This window comes from Haematobia irritans, chromosome 5 (assembly GCF_050003625.1).
Source record: "Haematobia irritans isolate KBUSLIRL chromosome 5, ASM5000362v1, whole genome shotgun sequence".
In the NCBI taxonomy this organism is placed as follows: domain Eukaryota; kingdom Metazoa; phylum Arthropoda; class Insecta; order Diptera; family Muscidae; genus Haematobia; species Haematobia irritans.
Genome location: NC_134401.1, coordinates 47,958,549 through 47,977,457, shown reverse-complemented (window position 1 = coordinate 47,977,457; position 18,909 = coordinate 47,958,549). Strand labels below are relative to the sequence as shown.

General features: G+C 34.3%; 3 protein-coding genes across 4 annotated transcripts; 1 reads left to right on the top strand and 2 right to left on the bottom strand.

The window, feature by feature from the left end:
• Nucleotides 1-155: 155 nt before the first annotated feature.
• Nucleotides 156-6,544, bottom strand: Dek (protein). 2 transcript variants are annotated; one of them, XM_075309663.1, is made up of 12 exons: nt 6,432-6,544; nt 5,586-5,778; nt 3,008-3,309; nt 2,772-2,946; nt 2,463-2,699; nt 2,295-2,398; nt 2,078-2,227; nt 1,786-1,980; nt 1,637-1,718; nt 1,467-1,573; nt 1,241-1,393; nt 156-1,179 (listed from the first exon to the last, which is right to left on the bottom strand). In XM_075309663.1, exons 1-12 carry the CDS (start codon nt 6,468-6,470, stop codon nt 1,165-1,167), a joined length of 1,752 nt encoding a protein of 583 aa, XP_075165778.1. In that variant the 5' UTR covers nt 6,471-6,544; the 3' UTR covers nt 156-1,164. The 2 variants fall into 2 exon arrangements, with proteins under 2 accessions (XP_075165778.1, XP_075165777.1); XM_075309662.1 differs by lacking the exon at nt 6,432-6,544 and adding an exon at nt 6,009-6,130.
• A 4,146-nt stretch (nt 6,545-10,690) lies between these two features.
• Nucleotides 10,691-12,137, top strand: Fen1 (Flap structure-specific endonuclease 1). Its single transcript, XM_075308803.1, has 2 exons — nt 10,691-11,662; nt 11,723-12,137. The coding sequence occupies exons 1-2, from the start codon at nt 10,778-10,780 to the stop codon at nt 11,990-11,992; spliced, it is 1,155 nt and encodes a 384-aa protein (XP_075164918.1). The 5' UTR covers nt 10,691-10,777; the 3' UTR covers nt 11,993-12,137.
• Nucleotides 12,138-12,458: 321 nt separating this feature from the next.
• On the bottom strand, nt 12,459-18,531 carry IntS8 (integrator complex subunit 8). The gene is made up of 13 exons (XM_075308802.1): nt 18,314-18,531; nt 17,904-18,248; nt 17,721-17,844; nt 17,185-17,653; nt 16,882-17,127; nt 16,528-16,818; nt 16,291-16,470; nt 15,990-16,235; nt 15,491-15,921; nt 15,165-15,283; nt 13,301-13,473; nt 13,073-13,243; nt 12,459-13,016 (listed from the first exon to the last, which is right to left on the bottom strand). The coding sequence occupies exons 1-13, from the start codon at nt 18,426-18,428 to the stop codon at nt 12,897-12,899; spliced, it is 3,030 nt and encodes a 1,009-aa protein (XP_075164917.1). The 5' UTR covers nt 18,429-18,531; the 3' UTR covers nt 12,459-12,896.
• Nucleotides 18,532-18,909: the final 378 nt, after the last annotated feature.

Below are 18,909 nucleotides of genomic sequence, written 5' to 3'. Positions count from 1 at the left end.
TTAGGGTTCCTCACTCCCAATATTATCAATAGCTGTAAAACAACACTATCATTTGGGGGAAGGGTATTTGAAGAAAAAATTCAAAGCTTGCTTTAAACCTTTGCTTATACAGCTTCGTAATCCCTTAATATGAATTGAATTAAAACACAAGAAAATTATATTTTTACAGTGTATTTAAAGAACATCGAATAAAACATAATTTACAAGTAGAATATTCTATTGTGTCTGTTTTATTTATGCTTGTTTTATTATACTGTTCTTGATATTACATTCACAAAATGTTTTTATTTTTTGATATTGTGTGTTAGTGGATGCTTGTTGAGGGATTGTGTATTCATATGGAAAATATGGTGACAAAGACGACGATGATAAGTTTATTATTATTCTGCCTAACACCTTTTTTCCTGTTTAGATGTTAGGTTTGTGTTGTAAATTCTTTTGTTTGATGTACTATGGATATTTTTTGCAATTTCTTCAAACAAGAAACCTTTTCTATAATGTGGTGGTTGTTCTTTCTATTATCCCATGCAATATACGTTATTACACATTTGGCAAAAAGTATAAAAGTCATCAAGAAACCCTTCTTACATTAACAAAAATTGAATGAATTTAAAAATAGGTTTCCACCATATTTCTATTGTACGTTGGACCTACTTCCGCTCTTCGTGAGAATTACTCCGAGTTGGATGTGCCATTTTTTAATTTTTCTACTGACGCTACTCATAATGAGAGGAAAAATAAAAATATATGGATTTCATATTACATACTATATATATTTTTCTTGTTATCCGAAATATTTTGTTGGTAAATGTCCTGTTTTTTTTTTTTTTTTTTTTTTTTTTTTTTTTTTTAATATACATTGTTACAAATGTAAATTGAACATCAAATAAAATTAAAAATGTTTACATTCAGATTGTAAATATAAGGGGCAAAATCATAAAAATAAGTATTGTTTCTTTATAGGGGTCTTACCATCATCATGCTATACTTAAGGTTTAACTAACCTAAGTGTGTGTGTTGTTTTTAAAGAAGAAAATTATTTTTGCGATCTATCTGCAAAAATTGTCATCTTTCATTTACCAAATGTATACAATAGAATTATAGGTTTTATGATAAAAACTAAAATAAAACAAAGGATACGCATCTGTGCTGTTACAGTAATTCTTAAGCGGCAATCAGCTGAAATTTGAGACCAGATTTAGTACTAGAGATCCAATGTAAAAAAAAAAATAATAATTACCGTTTTGACCGTTGCTTTTATAAAGTCCTTTTTGTCGGTTAAATCAAAATCTGGGTATTTAGCATATACTTGTTTGCACACAGTTTTCATGGTTATCTCTTCGAGATTGGCCTTATCTAAAATTTCTTTAACATAAGCACGAATTTGTTCATCCTATGGACAAGAAAAATAATTTGTTTTATAAACAAGATTATTACCATAATATGCATAATTTCTCTGAACTTACCGTGGGGAATGAAGCTTTGCCCTTCTTATTTAGAGGCTCATCCTCGTCACTTTCATCTTTTTCATCTTCTGAGGATGCCTTCTTTGCTTTTTTAGGACGACCTGTCGCTATAAATTAAATTAAGTTTATTAAAATTAAATGTTCATAGAAACAAAAAATTTTTTTCTTACATTTTGGAGGAGTCTTATTATTGGCTTTAGCAGGTTTCGCAGGAGTTGCCGGTTTTTTGTTCTTTTTCGATTTATCTTCTTCCTAAAATTTATATTAAGCTGTATTATTTATATGTCATTTCTTCATGGCAATTTTGTTTAAAACATACACTTTGATCGCTGCCTAATTCGGACATTTCCTCCTCTTCTTCATCTTCAGAGACTTCTTCCTCCTCACTTTCAGAATCTTTGCGCTTGCGTTTAGGTTTATTAGCACCACTTGCACGACCTCTTCCACGGCCCGCAGCTGCTGATGGACGACCACGTTTTCCTGATCCAGTCGAAGCTCGTTTACGCTTTGGTGCCTTGATATAAAATGAATAAATACATTTTTCACATTTCACGACTAATTTGAAGGCTAGGACTTAGCCCAGGCTCAGTAGTAGAAATGTATGTACTTACATCGCTATCAGCATCTGAAACTTCCGATTCTTCCTCCGAATCTGAATTTCTTCTGCGAGCTTTGCGGGCTGGCCTTCCACGTCCGCCTCTAGGAGCTCCAACGGATTTACGTTTACCACCATCAGAGTCAGAATTTCCAGATGGATTATACTGTACAAAATAATAATGTATGTCTTAGACTATGCTTTAACAAATAAGCGTATATAAAAATATTTACATCGGATTCTGATTCGGACTCATCATTTCGCCTTCGTTTTGTTGGTATTACTTTACGCGTAGTTTCTTCTTCTGAGCTGGAGAAATCAACATAGGCAGATGTTTCTTAAAAGGAAATGGTTTGGAACAATTAGTGTTGTGTAGAAAAATTATGAAGGATACTACTTACTTTTGCCCACTGTAGCCCTACGTGGGCGTCCCGATGTTGAACGGGCACTTGCACCCCCAGATCTTGCTCCCGATTTGCTTTTACGTTTCTCATCTTCACTTGGTTCAGGTTCATCTTCTTCCACTCCATCATCGTCCTCTTCCGGCTCTTCATCCTCCGCAGGGGCTTCTACACATAGTGACTCATCTGGTTCCATAAGGAATTTCAGAATACGATTCGCAATTTCATCTCTGGAGCCTGGAAATACCATTAGGAAGAGATCAATTATTATTTCAAGATCATCGGGCATATTTTTAAATGAACACATACCTTTGCGTTCTAGTGACAATATGTCACTAATACTCTTCAAGGCTTTCAATTCAAGTTTTTTAATTGATTCGAATTTCTTTTTATATTCACTCGAATCTTTTTCAAATTCAAACCCGGCAAAAGAACGCAAATTTTTCTTAACCACATTATTTTTGCCTTGGGAACCAAAACAAATCTAAAAATAAAAGTGAAAAATATGTTGAAATAAATTTTATCTTTTATAATAAATCGCTTACGGCATGGAGATTCTGAAGCCCATCAACTCTAGTTTTATTAATGTTTTCGTTAATTTTATCAATTTCAGCTAATGCAACGACATTTTCGTCATCCTCGGCTGCTTCCTCATCTTCACCATCTTTTTCATCTTTTGACTCTTTTTCGTCAGATTCCTTTTTTTCCGCACTGCCATTTTTCTCTTTATCGTCATCTTTATCTTTCTTAATATCATTTGATTTTTTATCATCTACAGCAGAGGAAGCATCATCATCTTCTTTTTCAATCGAAGCTTTCTTGGAATCAGTAGAATCCTCAGCTTTTTCTAAAAAAAAAACAAGGAAAAGGTTTTAAATGATGATATATAAAAATAACACTTTTATCAACTATTTAAAAAAATTGTCTTCACCCTTGGGAAGTTTAACAGTGCCATATTATGGGCACAAGATAAACTATGAAATAATGAAGTTTTTATATGCCTTGGATCTTACTGCACTTAACCAAACATATCAAAGATTAAGCATGAACAATAACCAAGGTGAATGTACAATATTTATTATAGTAGAAAAAACTCAAAGAGCGCCAGTGAGATTTGAACCATGAACCATTCAACGAAGAATGGTGTTGATGTGACAGCATTTAGCCGGCTCGGCTAATGTTGGCATCAACCGGCATCGATCATAGGCGGTTGAAGATGGATACACATTCTCTCTCTCTCTCCCTCCCTTTCTCTCTCACACTCTCATTCTTTTCTATTTTTATCATTTTCTACAGGGTTGCCATTCGCCAGTTCTGATAAAATGTTAAGTGTTTGATTTTCGAAATAAAAATGCGTTTTTGAAAACTTGGATTTATGACCAAATAGTATTCTTGTTTCACAGGCGACGATAAAAAATTGTACGTTTACCCTACTGTATTTTTAGGAAACAAATCCTATTACGCTAATATCTTGCTCCATTCACTCCACGTTATTTTTGTTTTTGGGATGAAGTCATATATTTGCCTTTAGGAATTAATATACATTAATTTTAGCCTAAGAAACGTGCTGGCACTTTGATGCTACATTTTTTTAATATTTATAATATAAAATATATAATTCTCTTCAAAACAATTTGTGAAAATAATAGAAACCACCTCGTCCCTTTCAGTTTTTCATATTTGTCATTATTAACTAAAAATATTACTAGAATTTTGACCAGTTCCTCATCCTCCGATTAATACTTAAGAGCATAGACTACCGTTTAGTAAATTTTGTATGAAATCAGCTGTTTTATCGGTAGGATAAATAATTACAAGACATTGAGAAACCGAACCTTACTACACTAAAGGCTGAATTACACACCATGCGTCAATCCGTGAGTTGATGGAAGGGTTGATTTTTTTCTGTTTGCGGCAGACTATTCGAGCTTTTGATTTCAAAGAGAAATTTCAACTCTTCAATCATCGGACGCATTGAACGCATGGTATGTAATTCTACCTTAAAATGTTGTATATTTATTACAATTTTATTTCTTTTACTCCCACATGTAGCTTCGACAATGTTATTTCCAGTTAATTCAATATTAAGAATCAAGTACTATTTAGTATTAAAAAAATAAGAACCGGAAACATATTTATTCTATTTTAACAAGCATCGTACAAATTGTAACTAAAGGCAATATTCAACAGTTTGGAGGAATGGTTCCTTCTGTGAACATAACATCACAATTAATGCGATACATGGTGGAGGGCACCTACGATTCTGGAAGCCAAAAGCGATAAACTAGAAGATGGCTATTGCCGGGCTCCGCTATCTGGAGCATCAGGTTCAGGTGCATCAGGTACAAAAGGTGCGTGAAATACTTGCAATAATAGGTCTTAATAAAGATCGCGTGGGTCATGTTAACCTAACAGAAATACCGAAATTACCGTGTTCTCATGATTTCGCTACTTATTTTGTCTCGGCTATTTTGCACATGAATAGTTAGTTTTTCCAACTTTTCTACGAATGTAGCAAAATTTAGAATCCAATACTCGGAGAATTTTCGTTGCAGAAATTTTGATTTAAGATTTAAGTCACCTGTCATATAGCAATGGATAATCTTAGCGAGAGTTTTCGTCAATGATCTATGAGGTGTCTTTACCAACTTTTACATATTTCCCCATAAATCCAATGTATTGATGGCGAACCATTTAATATATCTAAATTAATGGATTAAACAAGTAACCATGCAAATAAGCTGTTTTTCGCTGTTCTCGTTGAAATTTCCGTGGATACTTTCTTAAAATAGCGCGATTAGATCAAGATTTAATACGAATATATTTGTTTTCATTTATAATTTTGATCGTTTTAGAAAAATTGCGGCCTTTAGGAATACATTGTAAGACAAGTAACATTCTAAACGTTCAAAATAATAGATTTTAGAAGTGTTTTCGCACAAAAAATAAAGAATCAAAAATTAATTGCAAATATATACATATGTGCAAGAGCACGTATATCACTATTGGCCAACAACCGAACCAAAGCCGCTTTGGCACACGGGCCACTTGATAAAGTAGAAAAAGAAATATTGGTTTGATCGCTTGAAAAATCAGGATTGTTTCATAGCATATAATACTTACCTTCTTCCTCTTTCTTATCATCATCGTCATTTTTTTGCGCACTAGTGTCATTGTTAACTTTTTCGTCACTAGCCGCATTTTTTTCGGCGGTAGATTTATCGCTCTCCTCTTCGTTTGACTTCTTATCATTTTCGGTTGGTTTTTCATCAGCGGTATCCGCTGTTGACTTTTCCTCACTCTTAGTTTCTTTGTCCTAGAAAAAATAATAAATATTAACTCTTGTATCCAACATGCATTTGTTTTTTTTTTTGTTTTGTTTAAAATAATACAGTCCCCAAGTTCTTTTAAAGCAATTCCCCCACCCCACCGACAAAACAGTCTTATTTTGAATGCTCTCCACCGATCATCGTTCCTATAAGAATCAACAGCCCCAAAAACAAAAAATCCAATTCGCAACTGTACAATCAATTTGGCAACACTGACACGCATGCAATTCTCCAAATCCCAATTATTCGCGAACACCAACTTTAACGGCGCACTTTTTTTATTTTTCATTTAATCAATCCTAATACCGCGGATGCATAAACATACATATGTACACACACATCATATTCAAAAACCCGATGAATGCCTCTTGCATTTCAGACCAAAACACACAAAGTAAAAATGGACCGACGCCATGTTTATATACAAAAAGAAAGAGATGAAAAAGAAAGCAGCAGATGAAGAAAACGACGACGTTGTGTAAATTGAAAGGTAGAAGGTTCCTTTGGTCTAATGTGACGCGCTCGATTTCTGAATGCAAATTTCCCCTATTTAAATTGTAAAATTTCACAGAATTTCTTTTGCTTCCGATTGGACATCAACTAATTGAACTTTTGTTGTACTTTTTTTGAAATTACATACCATATTTTCAATGGATTTATCTTTTTCACCGTCCGACATTATTACTAACAGAAAAAACCACGTCCGAGCAGAGAACAAAGCCGAGCTAACTATGCAAACGTCGTAAGCACAGCATGTTAAGCCGATATATCCACAAAAATGCGTTCATGTGCTATTCAGATGGAAAGAATAATTGTACTATAATTTCGGGGTCCAACTTAAAAAGTGTGTTTTATGCACCGTTAATGGTCAGTTTCTCATCCTCCGATTAATTTTAACCGGTGGATAGACCTCCGGTTAGTAAAATTTTTGTATGGGATCAGCTGTTTTATCGACACGATAAATAATAACAAGACATTGAGAAACTGGCCCTAAGAATATAAGTTTATCCGCACGGAATGTCTGTAAAGAATCATACAGTGTGATCAATCGCTAGGAATTTTAAAAATGAATGAATTTTCTTTATTTTGAGTATCTATTACTATGTTCCCACCGACTCGTTTTCCTCATTCGGTTTTCCAAAACATTTCACACCGGGTTGAGATGTTTTAGTTTGACAGTTACCATAGAAACTATAAATTCACTATAAATTCCCAAGGCATATTAATTAAAGGTAAAGTCACGAGCAAACGTGTGTACAACCCATGATATTTAGAAAGCAGAGAATGAAGCCGACCCATTTTTGTCGGCGGCGGCTGACACTAAATATTTGCCTCCGGCGGCGGCGGCTTGACGGCTAAGCCGATAAAAAATTATCTATTCGGCGGCGCAAAATTATCTATTATAAAATCAATTTGAAGTTTTCCGAATTGTTATGAGATTAGTTGTACAACCAATCCTACAATCAAATTTACATTTCATTCAAATTTTTTGAGCTGAATTTTTGTAAAACTATTATAGCAACTTGATACTAATTCATTGAAGGTGGAAAGTTCAAAATTTTGGCAAAAACTATAACAAATATTATTAAATTTTTCTGATATAAATCAATATTTTAGATTAATTGGCGGCTAAATTTGAGTCGAGATGAGTCGACATATTCGGCGGCGGCGTCGACTGCTAAAAACGGGTCGGCGACGGCTAAAATCGGCGGCGCGACTCGGCGGCTTCATTCTCTGTTAGAAAGTCAAACTAAAATGGCAGGTCACTTAAGTTGACATTTTGTGTATGTGTAGTGTTGTTGTATTGTTGAACGCCTACACATTAATTAGCATGTAATAATTTGACAAGATGAATGTCGATATTAGTCACCTGATTGCATGACTTTACCTCTTTAACATGCCTTGCCTATGTCCAAATAATTACCGCGAGCGCAAAGGGAAAAAAATCATTATGTTATTTTCACATGTCCATATTCTTAAAAGCCTTTGTTTATTATTAAGGTTTGGTGAACAATTTTTGACTTTCCAAATGATGAAAATGAAAAGTGATCGTTTTTCAAATATTTTCCAAACACGCTGCCTCCATCAGGAATAAAAACTGATAGACGCTGGAGCATCAGGCGATTATAGCAGAATTGCAACTTATAAATCAACATAATCCCTTTGTTAAGATAATGTTCAATTCGTTTTTATTCGTATAAATGTTATACCTCGAATAATTTATAAATTTCTATTCAAATTAATAAACATCTAAATAATCAATATTGGCGTCGTTCTAAATGAATCTAAAAATGCACCTAATGATTGCACTCATGCGATGCTTTTTTGAAGTAACTTTGTGTGGTACAACTTTTCAATAATGACGGTACTTTTGCGACGAGTTTTGGATATCGTATACGACTGTTTTCGACGTGGTGGGGATTCTCAGAAGTGCCTTCAAAAAATGTTGGCAGGGTTGTTTGTTGCATATCTTGTTTGCAATTCACAACGCAAAACACCACAAATGGAAAAATATAAAATAATACAGAATTTTTGCAATTATGATTGTGTTGTGCAGTGCATTGCATTTTCGAGAAGGCCCTATGTTTACCCTCAAAAGGTGAGTATTAAGTTCGAGTTTAGCCGCTAATTTTCACTAAAGGCCGGTACTATGTTCATTCTTGCGAAAAATTTTTATGGAAACCATTATTTCGCACATAGAAAGCTTGGAGCGCTATTTTACAGGGAGCGATATTGGATTAAGTTGGTGGTTGTTGCTTGTTTTTACAAAATAACATTTTATTTTTCCTTGGGCAATTGATCTGCTATTCCTTTGATCCTTTGTATAGTTTCGGAACAAAAATATGGTCCGTGTTTGATTTATAAACCCGCACAAATAGTTTTTAATAAATAAATTATTTCTTAATTCACATTGCAAATGGCGCCGTGCTATAAACGTCAGTTTTTCAACACGAAAAAACAAAGTATCACAAATGGAAAAAATTTCGCAAATTTTTCGCATTTTTTGGTTTTGTATGGAGTTTCAACGCGAAAACCGAACAGAGTACCGGCCTTAAGGTGGGTACTATGTTCGGTTTTCGAGTTGAAAATCACTTTATTTTCGCGATTACTTTTCCTGAAATAATCAAAATTATAAATTAAAACCAAAATATTCCTGTAAAGTCTTGCCGAAATCTAGGGGAACAAGAAACTGCGCATCACTTGAATTAATTTATCTGCTTCATATTGAACTGTTTTATTAAAGTAACCGCGAAAATTTCAACTCGAAAAGCGAACATAGTACTTACCTTTAAAGTGAAAACTAAATCAGTAAAAAAATTCATAAAATTATGCATATTTGTTGCAGATTTCATTATAACTTGATGGGGAATATCCCAAAGCAAATTTTCACCAAGTTTGTATTCCTTAAAATGGATTATTAAAGAAAGTAATCGTGAAAAAATGACGATTTTAGCGGCTAAACTCGAACTTAATACCCACCTTAAGGTTTGGTTTTCGAGTTAAAAACCACTTTATTTTCGCGATTACTTTTCCTTATATAATCAAAATTATAAATGAAAATAAACATATTCTTGTAAAGTCTCGCCGAAATCTTTAGGAAAAAGAAACTGCGCGTCAATTGAGTTAATTTTTCTGCTTCATATTGAACTGTTTTAATAAAGTAACCGCGAAAACAGAACATAGTACCTACCTTTAAACTTAAAAGATGTTGCACTTGAAAAAGTTCTTCTTGGGTTGAATCAAACCACCGTTGCCATATCTTTTATGTGGTGCATAAGTGACCCGGTCAGTGATGCCAAGCGTAGGGAAAATCCTTTTTTGTAGGGTTTTTTCCTAAAATTACATCTGTAGGGAAAGAAGGACAGATTTTTCATTTTTTCTGCAAATGTAGGGAATTTTTCCAATTTAAAGAGTTTACTACATTTTGCAACAAGAAGAGTACTTTTCCTTAATATTCCAGATAGAAAAGTTCAGCGGTAACGTTAAAAGATGTGTTGCATTGGTATTTAATTACAAATGCGTAAATAGATTTCATTTGCAGGAATGAACGCTTCCATTAAGGTTCATAAACAGGTGATGGCTTCCTCAACTTGGTGCCAACAATACTGACACAGTATTGTTGCTTTCTAATACAAAGATCACTTGCAGTGCATACGCGGATTCGTGTACATAAATGTAGGATTAAATATTATTACAGTACTTATTCGAGCCTATTGAACAAGAAGATTAAGGGAATTAGTACTATTACTGAAAAGAACTTGTCCAATAAGCTCGAATAAGTATTGTAATAATATTTAGTTTAAATGACTTGGACATTAAGCCGGCCTGCATTGGTGTCAGGCTAACATAAAAATAGTAAATGTAGGATTTTTATTCCGAAATATCTTCAAAAACTGTTTTACACTTGTTACATTCACAACAGTTTTTAATGTTTTAGAAAAATGTCGTCTAGTGAAGAAAATAAAACCATTCCAACAATATTTATAATTTTGACCAAATTGGCTCACTGTTGAATTAAAGCGTTGGCTAGAGGCGGTCGAAAAAGACGATTTTAAATACCAATGCATTGCTTGTGGAAAGTTCGTAAATTGTAGAAATCAGACCTGAAGAAACACGCGGCCATTAAAGTCCACAAGAAAAATGTTGGTAGTGTTAAAAATGTGCAATGATGTTGCAATGTTCGGAATCCGAATAAAAATGTCCATATTCATATTATTGAACATTTGGTCCCTTTATTGAAGGATATAATCCCTGACTATTAATTTTAAAGAAATTGAATGCAATGTAAAATATTTGTCATATTCTTGCCAAATTTGTTTGAATTTAGTATGTAGGGAAACAAATTTTGGGCGTAGGAAAAAAAAGGGAATTTTTAGGAGCCGCGTAGGGAATTTTCAAAAAACTTCCTGGCATCACTGGACCCGGTTTGCAAATGCCATTTTCCGCGCCCTTACACTAATCGTTGTTTAAAGATTCTCAGTAGCCATGGGAATTCTAGGACTCTCCAAGTTGATAGCAGACGTCTGTCCACAGGCGATAAAGGAAACAGACATTAAAAGTTACTTCGGCCGGAAGGTGGCTATAGATGCTTCCATGTGTTTATACCAGTTTTTAATAGCGGTGCGAGCTGAAGGAGCCCAACTAACATCTGTGGATGGCGAAACTACATCCCACTTAATGGGTATGTTTTACAGAACAATACGTTTGTTGGAGAATGGCATAAAGCCTGTGTATGTTTTCGATGGAAAGCCACCCGACATGAAATCAGGAGAGTTGGCAAAACGTGCAGAACGTCGGGAAGAGGCACAAAAAGCATTACAGGTTGCCACAGAAGCAGGCAATGAAGCCGACATGGATAAGTTCAATAGGCGTCTGGTCAGAGTAACTAAAGAACATGCAATGGAAGCAAAGGAACTGCTGAAACTTATGGGTGTTCCCTATGTTGAGGCTCCATGCGAAGCTGAGGCACAATGTGCTGCTTTGGTAAAAGCTGGCAAAGTCTATGCCACTGCAACTGAGGATATGGATGCCTTAACCTTTGGGTCATCGATCCTTTTGCGTCATTTAACTTTCAGTGAAGCTCGAAAAATGCCGGTGAAAGAGTTCCACCACAATAAAATACTGGAAGGAATAGGTTTAACCTCCAACGAATTTATAGACTTGTGTATACTTCTTGGATGTGACTATTGCGAGGGTATAAAAGGAGTTGGTCCCAAGAGGGCCATGGAACTTATTGATTCGTATCGAGACATCGAAACAATATTGGAAAATATAGATCGTCAAAAGTATACAGTACCAGATGATTGGAATTATAAAGTGGCCAGGGAGCTGTTTATCAATCCCGAAGTCGCAGATCCTATAAATTTGGAAGTACGTAGCCTATGCAAATTATATTGATGTCTACTTATTAAAGTTATCACTTATTTATAGCTCAAATGGACCGAACCAGATGAAGAAGGTTTGGTTAAATATTTGTGTGGGGATCGCCAATTCAACGAAGATCGTGTCAGATCAGGAGCAAAGAAAATCCTGAAATCGAAACAAACACAAACCCAGGGACGATTGGATAGTTTCTTTAAGGTATTGCCTTCCACAAACACAACTCCAAAACGAAAGGCTGACGATGACAAAAAGAATGCCAATCAAAAGAAATCTAAAGGTGCGTCTGGTGGTGGAAATCGTGGAAGACGCCCACGTTAACAATGACGATATGGTACTATTTCATACTCTGTTTACATTTTCCCTAGTGCTGAGAAATAATTCTGTTATATATGTAAAATCATGCGGCAAATATGCAAAAACTAAATATTCCAATTAAATTTAAACAAATATTGATTACGAAAAACTATTTATCGATTGATGGGAATGCAATTTGCAAAAGGTTGAAGGATGGTTTAAGCAGAAGGGGAAGACCTAGGCTTAGTTGGAAGGAACAAGTAAAGGATCTATTTACATTTGGCTGAAAGTTCGGGTAAGCTGCTTAAGTTGTAGTTGTTGTAGTCCTCTGTTTATGGTATGGCGTAGTGGCAGCCCGATATTTCAGGCTCACTTCTCAGCTTTCATGAATTCTTGTCGAAAAAATCACGAAGAGCGGAACAAAGAGCGGTTATTCTATAATTCCGGCCGATAAACTAAAAAATGAATCCATAAAATCAATCAAATCAAATTTGATTTTTTGGCAAATTTTATTTTATTTGTAGAGGAATGATCCAAGGCAACATTTTTTTTCTTTAAAATGAATTAAGGAAAGTGAAAATTCCAATTATAGAAAAATGTGTGAATATTTATGAGATAAAAATTTGTCCTTTGTTATCCATAAAAGAAATTACATTAAAGATCGGTACTAAGTTCGCGTTTCACAGGCGAAAACTAAAAGTATTTTCTGTATTTTTACTATGTTATGACGAAACCCCCATTGAATTGATGCTTTGCACTATTCTCTCCAAGTTATGTTAGGGTTTGCAAAGAAAAACCCTATATTTACTGTTATTAGGTAATTGAAATTTTGGTTTTCACTAGTAAATCACGAATTTAGTACAGGCCTTAAAACAAAAATTATTGACCATTATAAATATTCGTATAAAAAAACGATTCTAGAATAAATTTAAAGCAAATACTGTTTTGCCAAAGCACGTATAAATCGCGATTTCCTTATAGATGCTGCTTCTCTTCTGATTTCATCATTGTTATTGGCATTAAGTTCTAAAGTACCCATTACAGAGATCTGAAAAGAAACGTAATTGGAGTATTTTTTTTCAACGTCTTTTCTACAAGTCTTACCGCTTCCAATTTACGACTGTGTTCTCCTTTCTTTGCATGTAGATTGATAATAAACTCCAACAATGTGGTATCCCATATACAATTGTAATATGCGTCCATGGCATCTGTGAAATTTGCCGATTTCTCAGTAAGGTTTTTGAAAACTATTCCATAATCAATTTCCTCCAAAAACTAAGGAAACTAATATTATTTAGATTGCATTTCGGCATACCATTAGTATGTACTGACCTGACACAGTATTGTTGCTTGCATGTGACATCCTAAATTAGATGAGCAACGTATCATCTTCCGTATGATATAATCATCTGCAACATTACGCTGAAGTGGAACATTGCAATAGTCTGTGCCAGTAATTAATGCATTTATATAGCAACGCATTGCGGCTTCATTGTTACCAATAGCTAAGGAGGATATATCCAATGTGAAATAGTTAATAATATTAATTCCCAATTCTCCATAAAATCTTAATAATATGCATTTTTCGTTACGTCTATTTATTTATTTATTCATTAAAACCATAATAGATTATGATATTAAATGAGATAGGTACAAACAACAAATGTTTTCGAACTAATTCTTTTTTCTTCTTCTTCTTCTTTAAATCTATATTCTATATTTTCCCCAAATCCTACAAAAATGTAAAAAGTGGTATAAGCAGACCAATCATGTTTTTTAGATATTTTTGCAAGTCTTGCTAATCTTACAAATTTCAGTATGAATTAAAACAATTCCTGCACTACCTTCTATAGAAATAAGAAATCTGGCTCGAGGTTGCAAGACCAAGGATGGTATTATCAAATTCATATCCGCTATTTGAAAAATTAAAGCCTTGACTTATTTACCCCTAAAGCAGGGAAATTCACTTGCTGACACCAATCAGAAGGGGAGTTGAGAAACTAGGATCAAAAAGTCAACTTTTCGAAAAACTTTTTTGGTTTTAGGAAACCCTTCGGGTAAGATTTTGTAATGTAAATATTTTACTATACGGTAAAAACTTTGCTAAAATGACAGTTTCTGTCTTGTGAACAAGAGAAAAAACAGTCATTGCAGCTTTTTCATTTAAATGTTTAAATCAGTAAACATGGATATGGCAAACAAATACTGCTGAATATTGCACTTACATATGATAAAAATATTCAATTCAAATTCCCTCAACTAATATCGACTTTAATTTTGGTTAACATGCAAAGTCGATTCTGACCAACACCAAAGGTCAAATAGTTCACTTTGAGGATTACAATATTACTAATAATATTACTTAATTTTCTCCAAAAAAATTCGAATCGTGTGTACTAATCGTCCTTATTCCACTAATGCCTTCTTAACCCATTAGCCATTTAAAATAAAAAAAAATTAATTTCATTTATATATTTACACTTAACTTTAGTTAAAAAAATAAAAAAAAAAAAAACATAAAACAAAAAACATAAAAACAAAAACCATAAAAAACTCAAAAAACAAAGAGAAACGTTGCATAATTTCGTTTGTAAACAAAGTTTTGCGAGATTAAATGTTGCGAGTACAATGGCAGGGAATGGGTTATCTGAACTTATGTATATATTCTATGTCAACTCTCATAGAAAAGTCTGCTGAAAACAGAATTAGGTGTCTGCTGATATATTTTTGTATTTCATCTATCAATGATTGGTAAAAGGTTTTATTTTAAATCCCAAAAGATTTTCTAGAACTCTCGTATTCATATTCATACCTTATTTGTAATTTCAAAGCCCCATGGCCAGTTATAACTAAATTACACAGACTACAATTCAGTCTACTAAAAAATACATAAATTCGAAACAGAATTTAGCTGATGGCCTTAGCAGCCAATGTTACTTTTCTTTTTTTATCATACATTTACTGTATGACTAAAATAAACAATAAATAAACAAAACAGAATTGCAGAATCCTTAATGCCTACTCTAAACTCTTAAAAGTAGGTATGTACATATAGAGCCCTATGAATTACAGATCAGTTCGCTATACTACTAAAAAATGATACTACAACGCATTCCTAAATGCTCCTAACTGCGAGGAGTTTTATTATAACTTGAAAAAGGCTATTTATGCAGGTAAAATATGCCGTTCAACTTACCTAATTCAAGATCGCCTTTCATTTTAAGCCATGGAATTGTTTGCGGATAATATTTCAAAGCTTCTGATAGCAACCAATGTAAAGTTTCGCAAACTGAGCGTATATTGTAGCCGATGGGACTAAATTTTGCCAAGAATAAAAGTTAAGTAAACAAACGAAAATAAAGGACAATATTTACAAATTTCTAGTTAAGAGTGGTTACTTAAATCCACAAATGAAACTACGATTTTTAATCACAATAAAGATTAGTTCAAATTCCGATATGGGTAGAGTTCATAGAAATTAGAATAATTGTTTTTTTAATTAGGTTAAACGAGTTTTCATACTTGCTTATACTCGTGGGCCATAGCTGCATGTATTCGCCATTTAAATCATGATTGACATCATCTTTGAGTATATTGTGGATTTTACCCAACATTGATATAGCCAAATTGAACAGCATTTGATGTCGAATACGCTTCAAAAATGGATATAGGCCAGTCGAGACAGCTAGGCAGGGAGAATTACGCGAGCTGCCTCCACCCGAACCAGATCCTGCCCCAGCACTGCCACCTCTTTTTGATGTATTCAAAAACATTGATAGAACCAAATCCCAGACATCACGGCAGATTTTCTTGGGGCCTTTCATTTTTTCCATATCAACAAAAGTTGCTGCAAATGCTATGACCAATTCTAATTGCGGCAATCTTTTATCTAACATTATGACAGCATTCCAGTCATTTAGGTTAAGGAGCATAGTGGCACAGCTTTCAATTATCTACACAAGTAAATACAAAAAAAAAAAGAGAAAATAATGGCTAATAATTTACATTGTTTTTGTTTTACCTCTATGCGTGGTATTATATTATCATTTGTCTGTAGAGAAGCGAGACATTGTTTACAACGATTTCCCAGCGATTGTAAATCTAATGTTTTATGATTCCACTCGTCTAGGCATTGTGTAATTTGTATCAACAAAATTTCCCAGCTGACCAATTTACCAAGTTTTGAAATAATTGACGAGTTGGAAAGCTCCGGTCTCTGGGTCTCGGATTTTAATACACTCAACATTGAGACAGCACCTATGTAATCCTATCAATTAAAAGTAATATTTATATTGTAGTTACATCCAATGTCTTCAACTTACTCCTTTGGCAGTTAATTCGCGAGATTTGCCCAACAAGACATAAGCAAAGTCTTGAAGGAATCCACGTTGCATAGACATCAGTAAAGATTTTATGGGTGTTGCTATTTCCCAACTGGGATTTACTGTCCATAAAGGTTTTGTTGGATTGGTGGCCGCTAATTTTACCAACAACTTCCTAACCTGGAAAGAGGAAAAGTTTCAAGCATAATTTATACTATGAAAATGCGAAAAAATTACCGTATTTGCATTTGTACACGATATCAATTGGCGCTCAAGGGATCCGATTTCTATCCTTGGCATTTTCGATGTAAACTTCCATTCATGTAACAAAGCCAGTGCGGGTTGCGGTAATTCCTCTTCTTGAATTTGATTTTCCAAATCTTTTAACTCTGTGGCGGAGAACAAATTCAACATTTGGGCTTCTTGTAACCATTGTTTATTTTGATTCTTTATGATGATATCGACTACAAACTGCTTTAGTAAATTGCGTTCACTTAAGGTAGCATGGGGCAAGATGTCCACAATCCCCTAGATACAGAAAAGAACAATTAAATCAAGCATTTTCTGTGAAAGCACAAATATGGATCTTACTTCAGCTAATGCTGCAAAACATCCCATTTGACCATATTTTTCAATAAAATCTACACTAGAAAATATATTACCCTCTTCGAATATACTACGTATTAAATTCAATGCAGAGACTTGCATTTCCAATGGACGTGGTTCCTTAAGAATGCCTTGTGATATGGCTCCCTCTATATCGAGCTCAACAATGCGTCTATTCACCAAAGGAATTTCTCTCGCTCGGTTGTCCAATTTAAGTATATCAAGAATGTCCTTTGAAAACCATATGTTAAAAATTATAAGTATAACAATATTTTCTTTACTATATACCTTGTATTGCATCAATTGCGACATATTGAAGCGTTCGGTTAAAGTCTGGGACTGCTTGCTTAATCCACAAGCAAGTAAATATCCCTCCAGCTCATCCTCATTAACATGACAGAAAACAAACTGATTTGGAGATTTTCCAATCATTTCATATTCGGCTTTGGTTAAGTCTAAATAACGCCTGCACTCACTAACAGCATCTCGTGCTAACTGATATTGTTTTGTATACAGATAGAAATTGACCAAATCGTAATAGATTTGAGTTCTAAGTTCGGCGGGAGATATTTGTAGCATTGCATCAAATTGATGAGGGACATTTTGATCTTCATTGGGGTGAGGAGGTTTAAAAGTTTCGTAGGCAAACACATAGAATGGTTCAGTCGATTTGCATAGATCTTGAAGATAATCTATACTAGGTTGAGGTAAAATATCGGGGGCGAAAAATTGATGCATTGGCTCCATGGGTACAAACCTTGATAAAGTTTAAATTGCTTTAAGGTAATGCACTATTTCAATCGTTCCAACAGAAAGTTACTTACATATTTCCCATGCCTGTAGGGCGAGCGGCTTTTACTGCTATATCCTTTAATATTTGCAACCGCAACACCCATCGATGATAAAATGTAAGAGCAAATTTAGCAGCTTTGTCATTGCCATCAGGAGCTACAAATAGTAAAAATTGAAAGTTAGCATACATTTTTCAAAATTTTGCCATATACTACTTATAGTGGGTTGAAATTCATTTGTCAATGGTATTCCCACGGATTTTCCAAAGCTTATCGTACACAAATCTCTCAAGAGGAACAATTGCTTAGGTATTGATAGATTTTTCTCCAATACGTCCAAGTTCCACTTAAGCCATGTGGCTACTTTCAAAGCTAGAACTTTTAAAGCAATTTGTTTACGGGACAGTCTTAGGCCATCGTTGCTTGGTTGTACTCCAACAATTCCAGCGGGTCCACTGGGTATGGAAGCAGGTTCAGTGTTAGTCAAATCAAATTGTTGTACTACCACATTGTCCGGAGTCATTGATATAAACTGGGTTAGCAGCTCCAAAGCCGAAGGATCTATAAAAAACAAATTGTGTTTAAAAGGCTTTGTAGCTACTCCATCAGAAAAATCCAATGCCTACCTGGATTAGGTTTCCTTAGATGTTTTGTTATAAGCTCTGGATCCAGTAAAAATTCAAACCATAAAACGGTTTCGGCCGCAAGCGGCACTGGTTTGGGCTTCAAAGGATCATTCATATCTCTAAAATTTCCCTCCAGTAGCAATCAAAACAACTTTATCGGTCCTAGTTCCATGACACAGACACCTCAGAGCATTCATTTACTCATACAATATTAAAAATTACATTAAAAGCGTTCCATCGTTCCCCTCACCGCATCACTGAATACGTCTGACAAGCGTCGACCGAAGATATCAAAGTGTGTAAATATAACCATAGCGATAGGCGGCGGGCGAAAAATTTTTGCCGCAATGACAAATAGAAGAAGTTTGTTGGCGAAAATTGCCTATTTTTATGATTTTTCAATATGTAATAAAGTTGATTAAAAAAAGGAGTATTTTGTTATTTGTTGAGTTATTTCAAGAAAAAAGAATTTCCACGTGACGAAGCAACAACAATGCCTAATGGTGAGTTCAAAAATTTGACAAGCGATGACAACACTACATCATTTCCGCCAAGGGATTAGAATAGATTTTATTTTGGCGACACGCTGCTAGCCG

Excerpts from the sequence above, each read along its gene's own strand:
- IntS8 (XM_075308802.1), bottom strand. The coding sequence starts at position 18,428 with ATGAATGATCCTTTGAAGCCCAAACCAGTGCCGCTTGCGGCCGAAACC. Across the intron at positions 17,128-17,184 it reads CGCAATTGATGCAATACAAG|GACATTCTTGATATACTTAA; the intron begins GTATATAGTAAA and ends TGGTTTTCAAAG. Across the intron at positions 16,819-16,881 it reads GTTTTGCAGCATTAGCTGAA|GGGATTGTGGACATCTTGCC; the intron begins GTAAGATCCATA and ends TTCTGTATCTAG.
- Dek (XM_075309662.1), bottom strand. The coding sequence starts at position 6,080 with ATGAAAAATAAAAAAAGTGCGCCGTTAAAGTTGGTGTTCGCGAATAAT. Across the intron at positions 2,399-2,462 it reads TAGGGCTACAGTGGGCAAAA|AAACATCTGCCTATGTTGAT; the intron begins GTAAGTAGTATC and ends TTTCCTTTTAAG. Across the intron at positions 2,228-2,294 it reads AGTCCGAATCAGAATCCGAT|TATAATCCATCTGGAAATTC; the intron begins GTAAATATTTTT and ends TATTTTGTACAG.
- Fen1 (XM_075308803.1), top strand. The coding sequence starts at position 10,778 with ATGGGAATTCTAGGACTCTCCAAGTTGATAGCAGACGTCTGTCCACAG. Across the intron at positions 11,663-11,722 it reads CAGATCCTATAAATTTGGAA|CTCAAATGGACCGAACCAGA; the intron begins GTACGTAGCCTA and ends ACTTATTTATAG.